Source organism: Mytilus edulis, chromosome 14 (assembly GCF_963676685.1).
Source record: "Mytilus edulis chromosome 14, xbMytEdul2.2, whole genome shotgun sequence".
Lineage (NCBI taxonomy): Eukaryota > Metazoa > Mollusca > Bivalvia > Mytilida > Mytilidae > Mytilus > Mytilus edulis.
In genome coordinates this window covers 56,951,638-56,974,041 of record NC_092357.1, presented here as the reverse complement: position 1 = coordinate 56,974,041, position 22,404 = coordinate 56,951,638, and the positions used below count along the sequence as shown (strand labels likewise).

At 33.3% G+C, this 22,404-nt stretch overlaps 1 protein-coding gene across 19 annotated transcripts in view; it reads left to right on the top strand.

Moving 5' to 3' along the window:
• The window catches only part of LOC139502424 (band 3 anion transport protein-like), an 83,725-nt gene extending 63,199 nt beyond the window's left edge, over positions 1-20,526 (top strand). For all 19 annotated transcript variants that reach the window (XM_071291893.1, XM_071291896.1, XM_071291889.1 and 16 more), the window contains 12 exons: positions 2,316-2,615; positions 3,191-3,383; positions 4,641-4,853; positions 6,022-6,170; positions 6,832-7,026; positions 9,759-10,064; positions 11,361-11,453; positions 11,927-12,087; positions 13,344-13,597; positions 13,980-14,149; positions 14,789-14,962; positions 16,249-20,526. In XM_071291893.1, the coding sequence (XP_071147994.1) occupies positions 2,316-2,615; positions 3,191-3,383; positions 4,641-4,853; positions 6,022-6,170; positions 6,832-7,026; positions 9,759-10,064; positions 11,361-11,453; positions 11,927-12,087; positions 13,344-13,597; positions 13,980-14,149; positions 14,789-14,962; positions 16,249-16,329 (2,289 nt within the window). In that variant the 3' untranslated portion in view covers positions 16,330-20,526. The remainder of the gene's footprint in view (positions 1-2,315; positions 2,616-3,190; positions 3,384-4,640; positions 4,854-6,021; positions 6,171-6,831; positions 7,027-9,758; positions 10,065-11,360; positions 11,454-11,926; positions 12,088-13,343; positions 13,598-13,979; positions 14,150-14,788; positions 14,963-16,248) is intronic.
• Positions 20,527-22,404: the final 1,878 nt, after the last annotated feature.

Genomic DNA, 22,404 nt, shown 5'->3' with positions numbered 1-22,404 from the left:
AAAAATCGTATTGCCAAGTATTGCCCAGTAATACCCATTTCTGGGAGTATTGCCCAGCCCGGGAAAACCTGGGCTAGTAATACTTTGCCAACCCTGAGTCTGATGTATAAATATGGGTATTTTGATCCCCCTTCCATTAAATGTTTTGAAGTAAAAAATGTTTCTGTTAGCAAAGTACATTCACAAGAAAGTATTATGCAAGTCAGAAATTAAAAGGAGTCTATTACAGTAATGTTGTTGATTATCCCAAAAGTTATTGAAACACATCAAATGAAAAATATCAATAAAGAAACAACAAAAATTCAAAGCTACATTTTGTAATTTAGACAACTTTAATCAATGTTCTAAATTTCAAAATTTAAGACCCAGATTTCAGATTTAACACATTAAGGGAAGGCAGCACCTTTTTTAGCTCACCTGGCCCGAAGGGCCAAGTGAGCTTTTCTCATCACTTGGCGTCCGGCGTCCGTCGTCGTCCGTCGTCGTCCGTCGTCCTGCGTCCGTCGTCGTTAACTTTTACAAAAATCTTCTCCTCTGAAACTGCTGGGCCAAATTTAACCAAACATGGCCAAAATCATTATTAGGGTATCTAGTTTAAAAATTGTGTCCGGTGACCCGCCCAACCAACCAAGATGGCCGCCATGGCTAAAAATAGAACATAGGGTTAAAATGCAGTTTTTGGCTTATAACTCAAAAACCAAAGCATTTAGAGCAAATCTGACATGGGGTAATATTGTTTATCAGGTCAAGATCTATCTGCCCTGAAATTGTCAGATGAATTGGACAACCCGTTGTTGGGTTGCTGCCCCTGAATTGGTAATTTTGAGAAAATTTTGATGTTTTTGGTTATTATCTTGAATATTATTATAGATAGAGATAAACTGTAAACAGCAAAAATGTTCAGCAAAGTAAGATCTACAAATAAGTCAACATGACCAAAATGGTCTGTTGACCCCTTTAGAAGTTATTGCCCTTTATAGTCAATTTTTAACCATTTTTCGTAAATCTTAATTATCTTTTACAAAAATCTTCTCCTCTGAAACTACTAAACCAAATTAAACCAAACTGGGCCACAATCATCATTCGGGTATCTAGTTTACAAATTGTGTCCGGTGATCCGGCCTACCAACCAAGATGGCCGCCATGGCTAAAAATAGAACATAGGGGTAAAATGCAGTTTTTGGCTTATCACTCAAAAACCGAAGCATTTAGAGCAAATCTGACTGTAGTAAAATTGTTTATCAGGTCAAGATCTATCTGCCCTGAAATTTTGAGATGAATGGGACAACTCTTTGATAGGTTGCTGCCCCTGAATTGGTAATTTTAAGGAAATTTTACTGTTTTTGGTTATTATCTTGAATATTATTATAGATAGAGATAAACTGTAAACAGCAAAAATGTTCAGCTAAGTAAGATCTACAAATAAGTCAACATGACCAAAATGGTCTGTTGACCCCTTTAGGAGTTATTGCCCTTTAAAGTCAATTTTTAACCATTTTTCGTAAATCTTAGTTATCTTTTACAAAAATCTTCTCCTCTGAAACTACTGGATTAAATTAAACCAAACTTGGCCACAATCATCATTGGGGTATCTAGTTTAAAAATTGTGTCCGGTGATCCAGCCAACCAACCAAGATGCCCGCCATGGCTAAAAATAGAAGATAGGGGTAAAATGCAGTTTTTGGCTTATCACTCAAAAACCAAAGCATTTAGAGCAAATCTGACATGTGGTAAAATTGTTTATCAGGTCAAGATCTATCTGCAACAACAAAAGAAAGAGAGTTTTTCACGACCTCAGCTGGCTATACAACCCTTGCACTGGTGGCAAAGTTGGGGGGGGTTACGCAACAACAAAACTACTTCACAACTTTCTCATTACTTTACATTTCTTGTTAGATAAATTTTACAAAAATTCTCCCCTGAAACAACTGTCGAATTTAAACAAACTTGGTTTAAATCACCACTAGGATATCCAGGGACCACTGTGTATGATGACCCTGCCTGCCCACATGGCTGAAATAAAACATAGGTTTCAAATGCACTTTTTAGTATTATATCTCTGAAACTAAACGACAGTACAACAGTTGCATTTATCATGCAACAATTGTAAATAAAAATATCAGGTGAGCGACACAGGGTCCTTGGACCCTCTAGTTTTAGACCACAAACACCAATAAAAGAAAATGTAACCACTGGCTCCAAACCCCCCTCACCCATGTATTTAAATCTTTAATGACCCCTATTTAGACAAGAATAGCTGTCTCTATTATTGAATTGAAAAAATTATTGCAAAATGGTGTTTATTGATTTTACAGCCATCAGACGGTGTACATATTGGAATCGCTCCAGCTCAGGACCCTCGTCAAAAGAACATCCAGGATATAATGAGGAGGATCCCAAAGGGAGCAGAAGCTACAACAGTACTCGTAGGATGTGTGGATTACCTGACTAAACCAGCTGTAGCTTTTGTCCGATTGGCTGAGGGTCAATACCTCGATAATCTGACTGAGGTGCCACTTCCTGTTCGGTTTCTGTTTCTGTTACTCGGACCGGAGAATAGTGGAATGGATTATCATGAAGTTGGTCGATCTATATCTACCCTGATGTCCAATCAGGTATAAGGTTTACCAATGTTTGTAAAGGGAGGGGTGGTAGTTCTCAGGGGTGGGGAAGTTTCGTATTTAAATGAAATCTCTGATGGGAAATGGTTTGTAGAAAATGAGGATTTGTCCTGTAGGGAGAAAAAATAGTGACATGAAGTTTAGAATGTACTGTGAATTTATTTTTATCTGTGGGAAACAAATTTTCATAGGTATAGATAGATAAAAAAAAAAACTTTAGTTCTTTAGACTGGTATGCAAATTTTGGCAAATTTTGAAAATCTTATATCCACACAACACACATTTTTGGGGGTTATCCTGATAGAGCCTCTTTGTTAATTTGATTAATTAGGAAAAAAAAACTGAAATGAATGCTGGACATGTTATTTCTCAAAGTATACTTTCAAAAAATCATTTTTAAATTTTGTTGCCAGGATAGCTTACAAATTAAGGCATGGTGTATGTGAGCTTGGTCTTACCGTTCTTTCATTTGAATTTGAAGATGTAACCAAAAAAACATAAAAAAAGGTCTGCATTTTGACAATATACATAACAACAATATGTTCAATGTTAAACTTTACTCATTTCAGCATTTTCATGATGTTGCTTACAAAGCTGAAAGTCGAGGTGAATTGTTGGGTGCCATTAATGAATTCCTTGATGAATCCATAGTACTGCCACCTGGAGACTGGGACCAGAAGACACTCTTGCCTATTATGGATATGGCAAGGAAGAAGGCAAGACAGAAAAGGAAAAAACAACAAAAGGAAGAAGAAAAACAAGGTAATTTATAATTGGTCTTTTGGGAAAACTTTTCAAAAGGTGAAAGTGTTTTCTTTGTATGGTTCAGTGCTTTGGTACTGACCTCACTTTTAATAAACTTTTCTAAAAGTTCTTCATTGATAAATTTATGAACTATTAAGAAACTCATTATAGATACCAGGATTCTAAATGTGTATGCCAGAGGCTGGTTTCATCTATAAAAGACTCATCAGTGACGCTTGAATCAAAAAATTAAAAAGACCAAATAAAGTGTCAAGTTGAAGAGCACTTTGGACCTAAAATGCCAAAGGTTCTGCTTGACCACCACTCGTGAGATCAAGTTTTCTGACTTTTGACAGAAATATACTGTGGATTCATAACTATTCGTTGGATACCAATTTTCGTGGATTTCATGGGTATAAGTAAATCACGAAATTCAATGTTCAACGAATAACAAATTTCCTATAGGCTTGTATGCAGACTTTGGCAAAACCATGAAATTAGATATCCACAAACATGTCAGTTTTCCTTAATCCAAGAAAATTGGTACCCATGAATATAAATGAATCCACAGTAAACTATTATTGAATTTAACTACCTATATTAAGGATGTTCGCTACTCTGTTAAAAAATAACAAGCTTTTCAAAAGACTATTATGAATTGGTGGTATATTAATAAAGAAACTCAAAAAATATAAAAAAAATGGAGGTCCGTGTGCTCATTTTCGAGATATAAGCCATTGAAAATTTGGCGGGAAATAATTCTCTCTAGATTTTTCATATATTTAACATTGGCACATTATTTGTTTCAAAAACTATGAAAAAATAACAAGAATTTTATAAAATTTTGAAAAATGGCTTCTTAAACTTTATGTAATAAAATTATGAAAAGAAAAGTAGGGGTTAGTGGGCAAATTTTTTTAATGACAATACATAGATAAAACCAGAGGATTTCGAAAATCTGGCAAAAAATCAAAAAATGGAGGAGCAAACATCCTTAACTGTCTCTTGTTATGACAGATAAGGCTCTTCAAATTCTCAACTAAGGTTGGGTGTTTTTGGAAAATAAAAGAGTAAGTGATATTAATTGCCTCTATATTGGCTACAAAGGGATGTTTTTCACTAGTTAAAATAATCAATGATTTTAAAAGCTCCATCCTTGAAATTTGTTATGTTGTCATAGATATTGTTACCTTATGAAATCAGATACAGAAATGATAATGAAATTGGATTATTCAAATGAAAAATTATTAAATTCTGATCCTATTTTCTTTTCAGCTCTTCTAGAGAAGGAGAAAAAAGATAAAATTCCGTTGGATCCATTGAAAAGGACTAAAAAGATATTTGGTGGACTTTATTACGACATAAAAAGACGTTATCCTCACTATATTAGTGATTTTAAGGACGGATTTAATCTGAAATGCCTGGCAGCCATTGTATTTATATTTTTTGCCTGTTTCGCTCCCTGTATTGCATTTGGTGGTCTTCTCAGTAAGTAGACTTAGGACTGTTCCATTATAATTGGTTAGGGAGGGTAGGAAGGCGTCTTCTCAGTAAATAGACTTAGGACTGTTCCATTATAATTGGTTAGGGAGGGTAGGAAGGGGTCTTCTCAGTAAGTAGACTTAGGACTGTTCCATTATAATTGGTCAGGGAGTGTGGAAGGGATCCTCTCAGTAAGTAATCTTAGGACTGTTCCATTATAATTGGTTAGGGAGGGTAGGAAGGGGTCTTCTCAGTAAATAGACTTAGAACTGTTTCAATATAATTAGTTAGGGAAGGTAGGAATGAGTCCTCTCAGTAAGTAACCTTAGGACTATTCCATTACAATTGGTCAGGGAGGATGGAAGGGGTCTTCTCAGTCAGAAACCTTAGGACTATTCCATTATAATGGGTTAGGAAGGATAGGAAGAGGTCCTCTCAGTAGTAACCTTAGGACTATTCCATTTTAATTGGTCAGGGAGTGTGGAAGGGATCCTCTCAGTAAGTTATCTTAGGACTATTCCATTATAATTGGTCAGGGAAGGTAGAAAGGGTTATAGGTCATGTATGGTTACAGAGGCAAGGTATTTTTGTTGGACAAGTATTGTAAGTCATTGATGATTGTTTGTCTATTTGTTTTACAAAATTATTCAATGAAAATATGTCAGTTTTGGGGGAATTGATGTACTCCTTTTCTGAATGCCCACAATTTTAAAGCAGATGACATCCCCATGGTTTAGATTTTTAGATATCTAAACCATGTCAAATCTATTGGATCAAATTCAATGAAAAACTGGAGTTTGAAAGACCATTGATAACCTGTTTATTGCTATTTTGCCTATGAAGATGATGATTTTTATGTGACAACTTTAGTATCTGATGACCAGCGAGTAAAAGATTGAAGAAAAAATATACTAAATAACAATACTGTAGATTGATTATTATTCCTTGGATACCGTGGGTACAGGTGAACCACAAAAATTTCCAATGAATAACCTATAGGCTTTGCATACAGAGATTGGCAAAACTACAAAATCTAATGTCCATGAAAAATGCAAATTTTCAGCAATGCATGAAAATTGATACCCACAAAAATAATTGAATCCACAATATTTAACATATGGTACACATTATTAAGTAATTTTACAATTTTCACCGTCTTTTGTGTTTTTTGCAGGTGAGAAGACCTATGATTATCTTGGTGTCAAAGAAACTGTGATAAGCACTTCTGTTTGTGGGATTATATTTGCTTTGTTAGCAGGACAACCGTTAATGCTTGTTGGTGCTACTGGACCTGTCCTGGTTTTTGAACAGTCCCTTTATATGGTAAGTTTAAGCCTCAATTTCATTGTTTATCTATTCGTTTAAGGAAGCTGGCTTGTCCTGTTATTGATTTTTTTTGTCAGATTTTCGGATCCTCTGGTTTTATCCATTTGAATGCCTTGAAAAAAATTGCCCAGTAACCCCCATTTTTCTTAATGTAAATCTTTCACATGTATAAAGTCTTATAAAATTTTAATTACTTTTTAACAGTTTTTGAGAACTTCAACTTGTCAATGATAAAGCTATGAAAAGTCAAGAGTGAATAATATCTCGAAAACAAGCACGGTGACCTGTATATTTTCTTTGCTCTTTGGATTCCTTTATTAATCCCCTATCAATATAAACTAGTGTTTTGAAAAGTTAATAACTTTGAAACTGAGAAGCGAACTCCTTTAATACTGAATTAAATTTAAAAAGGTACTTCTCTCAACATTTTATGATTTTATAACATTTTTCTCTTTTAGTTTTGTAAAATTTGTAAACCTTTCATTACATTTCTAGTTTCATTTTTGTGAAAATGTATTACTAGTTGTTTTGTAAAAATTACATAACATTTCTACTTTCAGTTTTGTAAAATGTACTTACATTTCTTCATTCAGGTTTGTAAAATGTTCTACATTTCTACTTTCAGTTTTGTAAAATGTTCTTACATTTCTACTTTCAGTTTTGTAAGAATAATAATATAGAGTTTTTGACGATGCGGGTATGGATAGGATTCTGGGTAATGTTGATCTCTATAGTAGCTGTTGCAGCAGAGAGCAGTGTCCTCGTCCGTCATATCTCCAGATTTACCGAAGAAATATTTGCCATTCTCATCTCGCTCATTTTCATTTTTGAGGTCATCAAGAAAATTGATGAGGTAAGGAATTTTAGAATGTTATAATTTTTCTGTCTATGAAGAAATAACATCAAAAATGTGGTTTACACTGAATAACTTGCGTAGTCATTCCTTATGATTTAATTCTAAAAAGGAGTAAATAATGATAAAAACGTTGATGACGTCATGGTAACATGACAAAATTGTGTCTATGAGCTGATAGACAAAACACTTTCATCCAATCAGAAGACATGTTACATCCAAAATTGAATTATTATATGGATGTTCATGTTTAAATATTTTTACATTACCATAGTAGTATGGCATCTATTACCAAGTGGTATAAGTAGGTGAAATGATGTGAATTTAATAAAATTTAAAATGGAAATGATGAATATGTCAAAGAGAGAACAACCTAACAAAAGATCAGATAACAGCCTACAGCCACCAATCGATCTTCAATGCAGCTTGAAAATCCGTACATGGAGGTCCCTCAGCTGGACCCTAAATAAAAAATTGATACTTGTTTAGTGAAAATGGATGTCATACTAAACTCCAAAACTTAAACTAACTAAAATTAACAAACATACAATACTAACAAAGCCCAGAGGGTCTGGACATGGGTATGGTGCAAAAATCTGGGTTATACATGTTAAGTGACATCTTACCACCCCCACCCCCTATACCTCTAGCCAATGTAGGATAAACAAAAACACACAGTTTACACACAGTAAAAGTCCGTTTTAGAAAAGTCAGAGTCTGATGTTAATAGATAACATATAAACAGCCTTGAAAAAAAACACATGTCCTATAGTCACTGTTTAACTACCATGTTACTATCTATCAATTTAACTGTCTGGAGTGGAAAGATATCGTATACACTCCATACTTACTTACTTACTTACTTACTTACTGCCCTTGTACGCCATTGGCGTGTAGGGCAGTAACGAAGATTTTCCACTTTTGTCTGTCGTTGGCAGTTTTCTGTAGTGTGCCCCATGTCTGTTGGTATTTACTAGCCTCTGCCTCTACAGTTCTTCTCCATGTCATTTTGGGTCTTCCTCTCTTTCTTTTACCTTCTGGGGTCCAGTGGAGTGCTGTCTTTGTGATATCCTCCTGGTCTTTCCGCAGGACATGCCCAATCCACCTCCAGCGTCTTCTTATTATTGTTGTGGCTATATCTTGTTGCTGGTATCTGATGAAGAGGTCCTCGTTTGAAATTTTATGTGGCCAAAAGATTCGCAGAATCCTTCTTAGACTTTTAGTATGGAATACGGATCACCCTCCATACATTGGTAAAACTATCTTCATGTTGTGCAGTGATAAAAATATTTGCAAAACAGCAGATTTGAAGCCTTCAATGTTCAGATGTTGTACAAGGGATTGCTGATGTTGAAAGAAGTGGATACATGGTGAATTAATTCTACCAAATCATCAAGCGGTACTAATTGATATTAACATCAGTTTACACTTTTTTCTAAAAGGACAAACACTATTAAAGAATTATTTCTTGAAATAACAAATGAATAACAGATCACAAAAACATAAGTATTCAGAAATCATTGTTGCATTTATTACAACGATTTTGACATGAGAGAATAATTTTTGCGATTACAGGAAAAACTGCATACACATATATGTGTCAGATTACTTAATGGGAGTTTTTATTATTGGAATATTCACACAGCCCTATTATAGAGATGTTAAAGACCTGGCAATAATTTCGTGGTTGACAGTATATCCCCCATCCCCCCCCCACCTCCCCCCCCAAAAAAATGGTGAGAGTGAGACTTGAAATTATTATACGTAAAATCCGTGTACATTTGCAAAGCATGACTGAGTGAAGAAGCTCTTTCCACGTTATTTCTTCAACAAAATGCTTGAAATGAACGTTAAGATACAGGTATCAATGATAATTTTAGCATTTTGAAGAAATAAAGGATGCATAATTAAATTTCCCACCTTTGCACATGCGCACACGTGTTCTAGTTCATTCGACATAGTTCTGACGATTTTTCATTTAAACCTTTTAAAATTTTTTATCAAATCATGTAGATAAACTAATTTCTTATAATTTTAATCTTTTGGACTAAATCAATGAGCTACAAACCGCTGAAATGTAAGAAAATAATTGTGAATAGCCAATCAATTTATACGATGTCCGGTACTGAACATAGTTTACCTGTCAACTGAACAGGTAGATATCACCTGTCCAACAACTAATTAGCCTTGATTAAAATTAGAAAGTATTGAAGTAGGGGTTGTTTTGATAGTAATTAATCATCATGTCACTTTTATGATCGGAAATGTGTAGATGTTAAAGGCAAAAGGTTGGGTCAAAAAGATCGTGACTTATGTTAAAATGACCGAAAAAGCCTTGAAAACTAAAATGTATATGACCGTTTCATGCTTTGCCCAGCTTGACTTTTACCGGACATTAATCAAATGTCTGGAATATATGACCGTTTTGGAAGCCCTGGGTGAGACTTGAAATTATTCTTAATGACTTAACCGTTTAGTATAAACATTAATTTAACATAAACATTACAACGTCACTCATAGTTCAAAAATAAACTGACATCATCATTGCTAAAAAAAGAAAAAAAAGACAAATAGAAAAACAATAATACACAAAACACAACATAGAAAACTAAAGACTAAAAATGACAGTTTTGATAGCATTGTAAAACAAGTGATTTTTCACTTTGACGAATTCTTCTCCTTGTACAATGTTGTATTATTCTGTTTTACAATATTTTGTTTGTGTTTTTCAGACATTCAAGGATCATCCATTGTTGTTAGATTACTGTGCCAAAGACAATTTGACTAATCTGTCGTCAAACAGCAATGTTACCCTACATTCTGTGTTAAATGTGACTTCGTTGCCTGGATATACGTTCGCCAATGATTCTTTTCAAGAGGAGGCTGAGAGTGATACTCATTATAACAAATACCTCCATTACAAGGAGGTTACAAATAGACCCAATACAGCTCTAATGTCTACGATTTTAACATTAGGGACATTTCTGATCGCATATTTCCTAAGGATTTTTCGAAACAGTAAATTTTTAGGAAGAAGGGTATGTATTTTGTTATATAGATATAGAAAGATGTGGTATGAGTGCCAATGAGACAACTCTTCATCCAAGTCACAATTTAAAAAGGTAAACCATTACAGGTCAAAGTACAGTCTTGGCTCACACCAAACAGCAAGCTATAAGAGCCCCAAAAATTACTGGTGTAAAACCATTCAAACAGGAAAACCAAAGTTCTAATCTATATAAAAAACAAGAAATGAGAAACACTTATGAACCACATAAACAAAGTCAACTACTGAACATAAGATTCCTGACTTAGGACAGGTGCAAACAATTGCAGTGGGATTAAACATTTTGATGGTACCAAACCTTCTCCCTTATCGGAAACAAAAGTGTAACATCACAACATAGAAAGACACATTTGTTTTCATGATCATACTTACAGTGTATTCACATTAAATTTCTGCAAGCATTTATATTCAGAAAAAAACCATTAAAGCTATTTATTATTTTCATATATCCTGGCTGTTATTCTAGTTATATCTTCTTCAAATAGGCTGAACCCTTTCCTTCATAATGACACCTTTTGACGCCACCCCTTAACTCCATAATGACGCCTTTTGACCCCTGTATAGTACCTCAGTTGAAAGGCTTGGACTACAAAATGTCTGCATCAAACTTTAAAAAAACTGTATCCAATATTAAAAGGAGATTCATGAGAATATCTGACTGGAATTTCATTGAAGAAATATTTGTTTTTACAATGCATTATCACTTCAAATATGCTGATTTTTTTTTACTGAAAAAAATCCTATGTGAATCAAGTGCGTTGAAAAAAACAATCCATGAAGGAAAGGGTTAAAGCAAAAAATTGAAATCCAAGGATTTATAAAAACCAAAACACATAAAGACCTTTATGACGAACAGGGATCTAAAAAAAAAAAATGGCATCAATAGCGCACCAGGCATAGCAGTGGTATTGACCAAGTGATCTTAAAAAATGATTGAAACACTTTATATGACATATATTTTTGGGAGATTTTGGGATTGTTATTTCTGTTTCTTTATTTTCAGGCGAGAAGAGCATTGGGAGATTTTGGAAATGTTATTTTTATTTCTTTATTTTCAGGCGAGAAGAGCGTTGGGAGATTTTGGAATTGTTATTTCTATTTCTTTATTTTCAGGCTCTCCTTGAAACACTTTATATGACATATATTTTGGGGAGATTTTGGAATTGTTATTTTTATTTCTTTATTTTCAGGCTCTTCTTGAAACACTTTATATGACATATATTTTGGGGAGATTTTGGAATTGTTATTTTTATTTCTTTATTTTCAGGCGAGAAGAGCGTTGGGAGATTTTGGAATTGTTATTTCTATTATTTTAATGGTGCTGTTAGATTTGATTATAGGAGAAAGTGTATATACTCAGGTAAGTGTTCTCTAAATCAAATTAAAGCATGGTGATATTCTGGTTTACTTCCCCTTCCATGTTTGTGTCCTTCACATGGAAAATGTGCCTAATTTTTCACCCAAGCTACAAATTGAAGCTCCCTGGTATTTGTAAATGTGTCTCTCCTGAGCATGAACTATCATGTGATTTTTTTTATCCTTTTAACAGAACCACCACTTACCATGCATGGTCACTGTATCTATATAAATATGCTAAAGGTCTGTATTGGACCGACACTGGTCAGGCTATGAAACATCACCAGGCGCTGTTAATTATGTGTATTGACATATCTACTATATTTTTATACCTAAATGAAATATGTTTAAAAGTTTTAAACTGCTAAATACAAGCAGTCAGTGTCTATAAACTCTGAAGAATAAATGTTTGTTTTTTTAGAGATTTTAAGATTCATTTTTTTGGCTATGTTGAAACAAATAATCTTTTCTTTTCAGAAATTACAAGTTCCGCCCACTTTAGAACCTACACTCAAACGTGGATGGGTGGTCAACCCTGTAGGTACAAAGAAGAGGTTTGAAGTGTATATTATTTTTGCCTCGTTTATTCCAGCTGCTCTGATCTTCTTGCTGCTCTATCTTGAAACTCAAATCACAGAGTAAGTTTTTTGTTTATTTAAATTGAGGCATGCATGTTTATATAAAAAAGAAAACGTGGTATGACACAGAAATTAACAACTATAAGTCACCGTACGGCCTTCAACAAGAGCAAAGCCCATACTGCATAGTCAGCTATAAAAGGCCCCAAAATGACAATGTAAAACAATTCAAACTAGAAAACTAGCAGCTTAATTTTGGTATAAAATTTATGTTGTTGATACACTTGACTTTCATTTTAAAAAATAAGAAGATGTGATATGATTGCCAATGGGACAACTCTCAAACAGAGACAAAATGTCATAAAAGTTTTACAACTTACTATAGTTAATTTAGAAATCTGATAAGTTAAAATTTCAAATTACTGTAAATTCATAAATTATTGTAATGTTTTTATTACAATGTATTACTATTGGTTGGGTATAAGAACTTGCATTTTGATATCTGATGCATATATCTGTGTATGCTTTTCCTAAACTTGTAACACTTAATCTCGCATTTTGTCCATTTTTGAAAAAATCACTTATAAATGCACACAATAATTTCTGAAATTACTGTATTAAGCTCAGAACTCCAAGCTTTCTCCTACTTTTGCCCTCAACTCAAAAGCTATTACTAAAAGTAAGTTTTAAAAGGACATTATAAACAATCAAATATTGTTTATTTATAGAATAACTAATCGAAGAATTCAAATAGAGAAAAATATTAAACCAGTGACCGAACAACACATTAATTCACAAATGTGCATAGCACATGAGTTAATTATAAGTGTTGTTCGGTCACAAGTTGAATATTTTTCGATATTCGAATTCTTTAGTTAGTTATTCTTTTTATTACAATGGCAAATTGCTTTTTTTTTTAAAGAAACTAATGTAAAACATGTAAGGAACTATATTTTTTTCTACACATTCACAATTTGTTTTGATCCGCCGTTATCAACGTCTTGACAACGCCTATTGTTGTATGACGTCAGAGAGTGAAATAACCACGTTTATTTCACATGTGAAATTATCGGTTTTAATTTAACTAGGAAATCAATGTAATTCATTGCAACCAATGTAATAAAAAATATAATTTGTTGAAGGATTACATGGATACAGGTAAAGCACGAAATTAAATATTCAATGAATCACAAAATTTCTAGAGGCTTGTATTAAAGCAGACTTTGATAAAATCAAGTATTTATATATCTACGAACATGTAAACTTTCCTTTATCCACTAGAATAAATGAATCAATATCAATATTTTTTTTTGCAGGATGATATTAAACAAGAAAGAGTTTAAGATGAAGAAAGGATCAGGATTCCATTTAGACATGATTTTAGTCGGGGTCATGACCTTTATGTGTTCATTGTTTGGCTTGCCATGGATGTGTCCCGCTACCGTCAGGACGATTGCTCATGTGTCAGCACTCAGTGTCATGAGCAGACATCACGCTCCGGGAGAAAAACCAAAGTTAATGGAAGTTAAGGAGCAGAGAGTTACTGCACTTGTTATGAATATTGTTATAGGTAAAATTTACTTATTAAACACTTGATTTTGGATCTAATTTTTATTGTGTGGAGAAAGTTTTCTCTATTTGAATTCTTCAATTAGTTATTTTCATAATTATTTAAAAATGTAAATGAGAATTTAAAAAAAAATCAATGATAATTTAAAAAATTTGATAATAGTAATGATAATTTAATTTTGTTTTGCTTTCATATGTAAATGATAATTTAAAATATTTGATAATGGTAATGATAATTTATTTTTGTTTTGCTTTCATATGTAAATGATAATTTAAAAAATTTGATAATGGTATTGATAATTTAATTTTGTTTTGCTTTCATATGTAAATGATAATTTAAAAAATATTATCAATATGTATTATATTTGTTTTATTATATTTAGGTATATCCTTATTCTGGGAGCCTGTTTTAAAGGCTGTGCCTATGGCTGTGCTGTTTGGTGTGTTTCTGTATCTAGGTATCTCTTCATTGAGTGGGGTACAGATGTTTAAAAGACTCAAACTTTTACTCATTCCAGTCAAATATCATCCATCGAGAGGATTTGTTCGTAGAGTAAGTTGTTAACAATAGACATCTTTCGAGTTTGTTGCATTTCTGTCGAAAACTTTCATTTTAGTGAGCCTCATTCTAGCGTTTAGTGGGGTCATCACTCCCATTCATATGTTAAGCGATTGGTTAAAAAATTAGAGAAATTCATTTTAGTGAACCTCATTCTAGCGTTGTGTCACTTCCGTTCCTATGTTGAGCAAGGAAAATTCATGTCGCAACTGAATATAGACCAATGAAGAACTGAGATCAAATACACATGTTGATTAAATAAAAACAATCAACAGGTCAGGAAAAATAAATTGGCTGAGAATTAGAGAAAGGATCTTAACTGTTATGATGCCAGTATAATGAAGATTTAAACAAGTCTACCACACTAGTTTTCATTTAGCTTGAAATTTGAGACAACTAAAGTTATTTTAAACTATTCCAAAAGAAAAAAAAATTGAAATTAAAACAGCTATTCCATGAATATTCCATGACAATTCCATGAATATACCATGAAATTCCATGATTAATTCTTGGAAATCCAAAGACAATTCCATGAATATTCCATGCCAATTCTATGAGAATTCCATGACAAATTCCATGAAAATTGTAATCATTACAATACAACAGTATTAAAGTAATTTTGACTTTTTTCAGGTGAAGACTATGAAGATGCATCTTTTCACCATCATACAGCTTGTGCTCCTCGTTCTGCTGCTGATCATAAAATCCACTGCTGCAGCCTTAGCATTCCCATTGTTTGTTATACTCCTTGTGCCCCTCAGAATGAGGGGACTACCTAAGATATTTACTGGTCAAGAGTTACACGAGGTAAGTCAGTATTCCCATTGTTTGTTATACTCCTTGTGCCCCTCAGAATGAGGGGACTACCTAAGATATTTACTGGTCAAGAGTTACACGAGGTAAGTCAGTATTCCCATTGTTTGTTATACTCCTTGTGCCCCTCAGAATGAGGGGACTACCTAAGATATTTACTGGTCAAGAGTTACATGAGGTAAGTCAGCATTCCCATTGTTTGTTATACTCCTTGTGCCCCTCAGAATGAGGGGACTACCTAAGATATTTACTGGTCAAGAGTTACACGAGGTAAGTCAGTATTCCCATTGTTTGTTATACTCCTTGTGCCCCTCAGAATGAGGGGACTACCTAAGATATTTACTGGTCAGGAGTTACACGAGGTAAGTCAGTATTCCCATTGTTTGTTATACTCCTTGTGCCCCTCAGAATGAGGGGACTACCTAAGATATTTACTGGTCAAGAGTTACATGAGGTAAGTTAGTATTCCCATTGTTTGTTATACTCCTTGTGTCCCTCAGAATGAGGGGACTACCTAAGATATTTACTGGTCAAGAGTTACACGAGGTAAGTCGGTATTCCCAGTGTTTGTTATACTCCTTGTGCCCTCAGAATGAGGGGACTACCTAAGATATTTACTGGTCAAGAGTTACATGAGGTAAGTCAGTATTCCCATTGTTTGTTATACTCCTTGTGCCCCTCAGAATGAGGGGACTACCCAAGATATTTACTGGTCAAGAGTTACATGAGGTAAGTTACCATAGTAACATTGCAAGGTTTTGGCCTAAATATCCTATTTGAAACTTATGTTAATAAAAAAAAAATAGTTACCGTGTGTTTTAATTTATAAACTAATAGAACATTAAACCTTTATTGAGACAATACAAAACTCTACCATGAGAGAAGCCATTTGAAAAAAAATCAAGTACAACTTTTATGCCCCACCTAGTAGAGGTGCATTATGTTTTCTGGTCTGTGCGTCCATTCGATCATCACATGTTTTTCATTTCAAATCTGAATAAAAAAATGGTTTTTCTCTGAATAGCGCTTCAATATTTGCCACCAACTTTGGACAATCAACTTGTAAATAAATAATTTTTGCTAAAAAAAAATGTGTTGTTTTTCCATCATCAACAGCATCAAAGATTTCTGTTGAAAGCTGTTTGAAAGAAACTACTTGTGATAGATCAATGATGTTTTGTATAAAGTTGCATTACTATCAGTACATATCAGTTTGACTAGTATTTCAATGCCCTGATCTTTCGGTTTGATAAAAACTTGTTCTTTATTTCTATTTTTAGCTTGACCAGGAAGAAGAAGATTCTGATGATGAAGATATAGATGACCCAGATTTCTATCAGTTGGCCCACATGCCAGTATAAGAAAACACTTTAAAGATACTGAACTTAAATCAAACACTAAAGTGATGCTGATTATGTCTGCTTTGATTTTGTTTTTATTTCATCATAACCATTTTGAGATTTTGGAAATCCAAGCAAGATTAAGTGTTCAGAGTTGTGTTTTTATTTTATTTTTAAACTTTATTAGATAATTAGATATGACTCAATATTTATTCAAGAACATTTGATCATGTGATACTGTAAATTCAGAAATTTATTGTATCAATTTATTATTGTCTTTTTTCAAGAATGGACAAAAATGCGAGTTTAATTATTGAGATTTTTAAATATCTACATACCGGTTCATGTTTCAGTTATCTGAATGCTAGTTCTTATCATTGGGATACTAACCCAGTCACATTATTCACATTGCTAAAAAACTTCCCAATAATTTCTGAATTTACAATTAGGGAGCTACCATTTGATTTTTATGGGGGGGCTAGGATGAAATTTGAAAAAAATAGGCAGGACAGGAGTTTTAAGTAAAAAATAAAGGCAGGATGAGTAACTTGGCAAAAAAAAAGGCAGGATCAAATAGTGAAAAATAAAAGGGCAGGACAGAGATTCAAACTAAAAAAAAAGGCAGGACAACATTTTTCATCCTAGCCCCCCCCCCCCTCCTAAAAATCAAATGGTAGCTCTCTTATATTACAATTGCTGTAAACAAAAATTTGGGAAAAGCTGTATACACATAATGCCATCAAAATTTACAAAATGTGAGTTTTTATTTTGTTAATTTTATCAGGGTTGTAATTCAGAGATCAGAATATTGAAATTTCAAATGGGACAGGGCTTGACAATTAGGTGATTTTGACTCCAACCAACTGTATGCTATCCTTTCATAATTTTCAACAAAAAACCATCATAAAAATTTCTGAATTAACAGCTTATCTATTTTATTTAAAGATTCCCTTCTGCAAACAACACTTTACTTTTTTAATTAATTGTTAAAATTGGGTTTTTAGACCCAGACAACCTAAGTAGCTGCTTTATAGAAAAGGATTATATTAACCCTTAGTTAGTTACTATATATATTTCATCCACAGAATTTCTGTTATATTTATTCAAGAGGGGAACAGGATTCCCCCCTCTTTTTTACGGAGCTTTCAATTTTGTTTTTATTTTGTTTTCATGTTATACTAGATTATTTTTAGTAATGAATGTGTAGTTAATTTTTTTATGAGAATAGTGCATTGAAAAATAATAGTGTATTGTTAAAATGTTAACAATATGTTTTACTTTTGTAAAATGAAGGCTCAACTCAGCCTTTTGATAAGTAAAGGTCCTAATAAAATCACAAAATTGAATATCCACGAAAATGCAAGTTTTCCTCTTGAAATCCATGAAAATTGGTACCTACAAAAATAGATGAACCAGCAGTAGTTTTTTTTATTTTTATTTAATTTTATATATAATCAGTAGATGAGTATTTGTAACTGGAATACTATTTATTAATAAATTATAAACTGTTAATAATTTGTTTGCTGATTTTAATCATGACTTGTATGCATTTTAATTCATAGCGATCTCAATCTTAAAGTATTTCCATATCAGAGGGTCTGGGAGGGGGTTACAGAATAGAGAATAAAGGGCCAATTGTACAGAAAAAGGGACAAAAAAATAAAGAAGAGAGATAAATTGGGTGATTAAAGAATGAATACAGAATATTTTAATGAGGTGCTAACATCTAGATAAAAGAAAAAATAGTTGAAAAACATACAGAATAGAGGGAATGGCCTAAAATTAGATAATACAGAATTTGAGATCCCCCATCCAGACACTCATATTTTATTAAGTTTTAATTTATAAACAGACTTACAATATTTGTAGGTTTAGAAAGTAGGGAATGGACTATTTTTAAGCTCCTAATTTTTAAAATGTTCATTTATTGTAAGTCCTTTCCTACTCTTGTTTTATTGGAATATCCGTTATTTTGATTCTGAAAAGATTAGTGAAATAACCAAAACTTGCATTTGTTAAACAAGTTTTTTTGCAAGTTGTCTTATTTAAATCAAAAGCTTTCTTTTTTTTTTTTAATTTAAGTTTAAAAAATGAAAATCATTACTTATATAAAGGAGTTCCGACTGTCTCGAGTGAAAGAGATCTAACACAGGGATGTCCTGAATTATTAAGGTTACCTGTAGTTAACAGAGGAAGACATAAGGAAGCAGAGGGCTTATATGTTTAATGCACATACTTTTTACATGTTCAGAATCCAAGTTCAAATGTTCCCAAGTTTGGGGTCCCACTATTTTCTTATTTTTAAATTCCAGGATCCACATCTGCTTATACAGGACACATTGTTTTGTTGGATGACTCCCATCAGGGGCGGATCCAGCCATTTTAAAAAGGGGGGGGGGGGGGGGGGGTTCCTAACCCAGGACAAAGGGGGGGTTCCAATTACATGTCCCCATTCAAATGCATTGATCGTCCAAAAAAAAGGGGGGGTTCCAATCCCCGGAACCCCCCCTCTGGATCCGCGCCTGCCCATATTATTTCATTTATTATGAAATATTTGTTATATATATTTGCTTTTTGACATAGCATACATTATATTGTAGCTTCTAATGTGTTGTTATTATGTAGAATTTTATCAATAACATACCTGCCAACTTTTCAAAATGCCCATGGGGGTTTTGCGTGCAAGATGGCTGTCATTGTCATAAAAAACCTTCAAGGGGGCCTTCAAGTACATTGTAATGTTGTTTTTTGGCTTCTTCATACTTTTATGAGCTTACAGTCATTGTTAAACTAATTGTTTTGTTTAAAATTGTGGACAAAATTGCTCTTTCAAAATTTTAATTTGGGAGCCTCCATGGGAGAAATCCCCCCGCAAATAGTGACAGTTGGCAGGTATGCAATAATCTCAATAGTGTTATACCCATGGTTATGGTGGCCATATTGAAAGGGGCAGATTATTATAATGGAAGTTGAAATGCTTTCAAAAATGTCAGTCCCCCTATTCAATATGGACCCAATAACCATGAATCAGCCTATTTTATTGAGTTTAGATTGATACAAAAGTTTGTCTTATTATCAAAGTCCTAATATATTTTTTAAGTTATGTTCCTGAGAAATCCCTAAAACTTGTCTCTGGTTATATTTGAATGAGAATTGATATGACATTCATTTTCAGGTTAGATTTTACTTCCCTGTTTAAAGACTTAGTTGTGAGGATGAAATTTTCATTTTTATAAAGTATTTAGGCGGCTTCTTAAGATATGAAAAAAGTTGATCTCCGTGTCATAAGAAATCCTTAGAAACTTTTCTGCAATCCTATGTAAGTTTTGTTTACATACAGTCAAATAGTTTTTGTGATTATGTTGCATTGTCAAAAACTTTCAAATAAGTAAAAATTTAACTACAGAATTATCACCAAATATTGTGATCTCATCTAAAGTAATTTTATACAAGGCCATACTACTTTAATTTGATTTGAACAGGAGAAAATGAAAGGGTTTTAAGGTGTAAGTAAAAACAAAATTTATTTTGTTTACTGTTATTATTTTGTTTGAAATGGTTGTTATAGAAACATGAACTGAGTTCATAATTTCAGATTTTTGTTTTAAATACTTGAATATGTTATATAAAAATGTTGTTGAAGAAAAGTTTTTATGCATGTGGTGTACCAAATTTTGTTTTCACATAAGAAATATTTTCTGATTTGCTGAAAAAATTACAATAATGTTAAATACTGTACTTCAATTATGTGGTCCAAAGTCAAAGTCTGTTTTGTAGAAGGAACCATTATTCAATTGACCAACACACTGTAACTCAAAAACTGAAAATCCCAAGAAAGTAATCTTTTAAAAAATCATATTTTTGTCATGGATTTTTATTAATGATATAAACAAAAAAATATTAACATTTTAAAAAATTGTAAAAAAATCCACACATTGTCTAAACCATTTTATGATATAAACCATTTGATTAGTTGACCTATGACCCAAGTATTGTTATTTTGTTTTAGCTGTGATTGTGTTAGAAAGAGAACTTGTGGTACAAGAGACCCTGCTCTTAAAATTATTACTGTATATATATTATATCAATTTGTTTCTTTGTTTGTTTGTTTATGAAGAAAACTATATTTTTACAAATTTCATTAGAAATGGCGATAAATACATCTTGTACAATTCACATGTAGCTATTTTTTAAAAATAAAACATTTTTTTAAGGAAATGATTTATTACTATATGTGTTATCTCTTATTCGTCCCTCAACAGGAGCACCACCTTAAATGGGAAGAACTTCAGTTTCAAAATAGATATAGGGACCAGGGGCGCATCCAGCCATTTTAAAAAGGGGGGGGTTCCCAACCCAGGACAAAGGGGGGCGGGGGGCCAACTATATGTCCCCATTCAAATAAAATTGAGAATGGAAATGGGGAATGTGCCAAAGAGACAACAACCCGACCATAGAAAAAAAAAACAGCAGAAGGTCACCAACAGGTCTTCAATGTAGCGAGAAATTCCCGCACCCAGAGGCGTCTTTCAGCTGGCCCCTAAACAAATATATACTAGTTCAGTGATAATGAACGCCATACTAATTTCAAAATTGTACACAAGAAACTAAAATTAAAATAATACAAGACTAACAAAGGCCAGAGGCTCCTGACTTGGGACAGGCGCAAAAATGCAGCGGTGTTAAACATGTTTTGTGAGATCTCAACCCTCCCCCTATACCTCTAGCCAATGTAGAAAAGTAAACACATAACAATACGCACATTAAAATTCAGTTCAAGAGAAGTCCGAGTCTGATGTCAGAAGATGTAACCAAAGAAAATAAACAAAAATGACAATAATACATAAATAACAACAGACTACTAGCAGTTAACTTGGTTAAATGCATTGATCGACCAAATAAAAGGGGGGGGGTCCAACCCCCGGAACCCCCCCTTGGATCCGCCAATGGGGACATTCATAAGTTGAAGAGTAACTGACAGAGCCATGACAAACAAATTCAGTTGACAACGGACAAACAAACAGCACTGAAAACTTAAGACTTAGTAACACTAATCCCACCAAAAACTGTGGGTGATCTCAGGTGTTCCAGAAGGGTTAGCAGTACCTGCACCACATTTGACTCCCTAAATTGAGAGTTTTAGAATATCAATTCCAGAAGTAATTACACAAGTCTGTATACATACTGTCTAGTAACATCTCTGTTTTGATTTTTAAAATGATCAATAGCAATGTCATACTGAGAAAGCGCAAGTTCCCTCAAAAAACATCAATATAATAATAATCATACAGAGAAAAATATGTCAGCACCAAAAGTAAAATAAGGATATGCAGGAGGCTCCCACAGGGTACCCCCCTTAGGTCACAAGGTCGCTTTTAAATTCGTCCAGAGGTCGATTTTTAAGGGAAATGTACAGGTCGCAGGTCGTTTTTCCCAACACAGAGAACAGAAGTCAGTCAGAGGTCGTTTTTTTCTAAATTTTACAGGTCGCAGGTTGTTTTTAGAAGGCCCTCAGGTCGGAAGTCGCCTCTAAAAAGTCCAGAGATCGCAGGTCGTTTTTGACCCTGCGGGAGCCTCATAATTGCTAATTAGACTACTATCCACCAGACATTATTACATGGATGTGATACTTTATTTTTTGTGTGAGGTTTAAATTTAATTCTGCAGTGCTGGTGGACATGAAGAGTATATTTTGTTTATCTAAAAGAGGAATATTGCTCCATGTATATCAGTTCAAGATTTCATCTACTATTGTTAAAAAAAATTTAATTAATTGTATTAATCGTATTTCTTATCCCTCTGATCACTGATTTTTGTATCAGGATACTATGTGTGATTCTTTTTAAAGCTCACAGAGAAAAACATTGCTCTATTTCAAGTTTTGCAGCTGTTTCAATGATAATGGATTAGCTTGCTTGAGATTTTTTTTCCTGTTGTCAATGAGAATAATTTGCAAACAAACAAAACAAAAACAAATAAGTTAACCTGTTGGCACTACAAACAAATGGGTTATCCTGTTGGCACTGTAAACAAATGGGTTAACCTGTTGGCACTACAAACAAATGGGTTAACCTGTTGGCACTGTAAACAAATGGG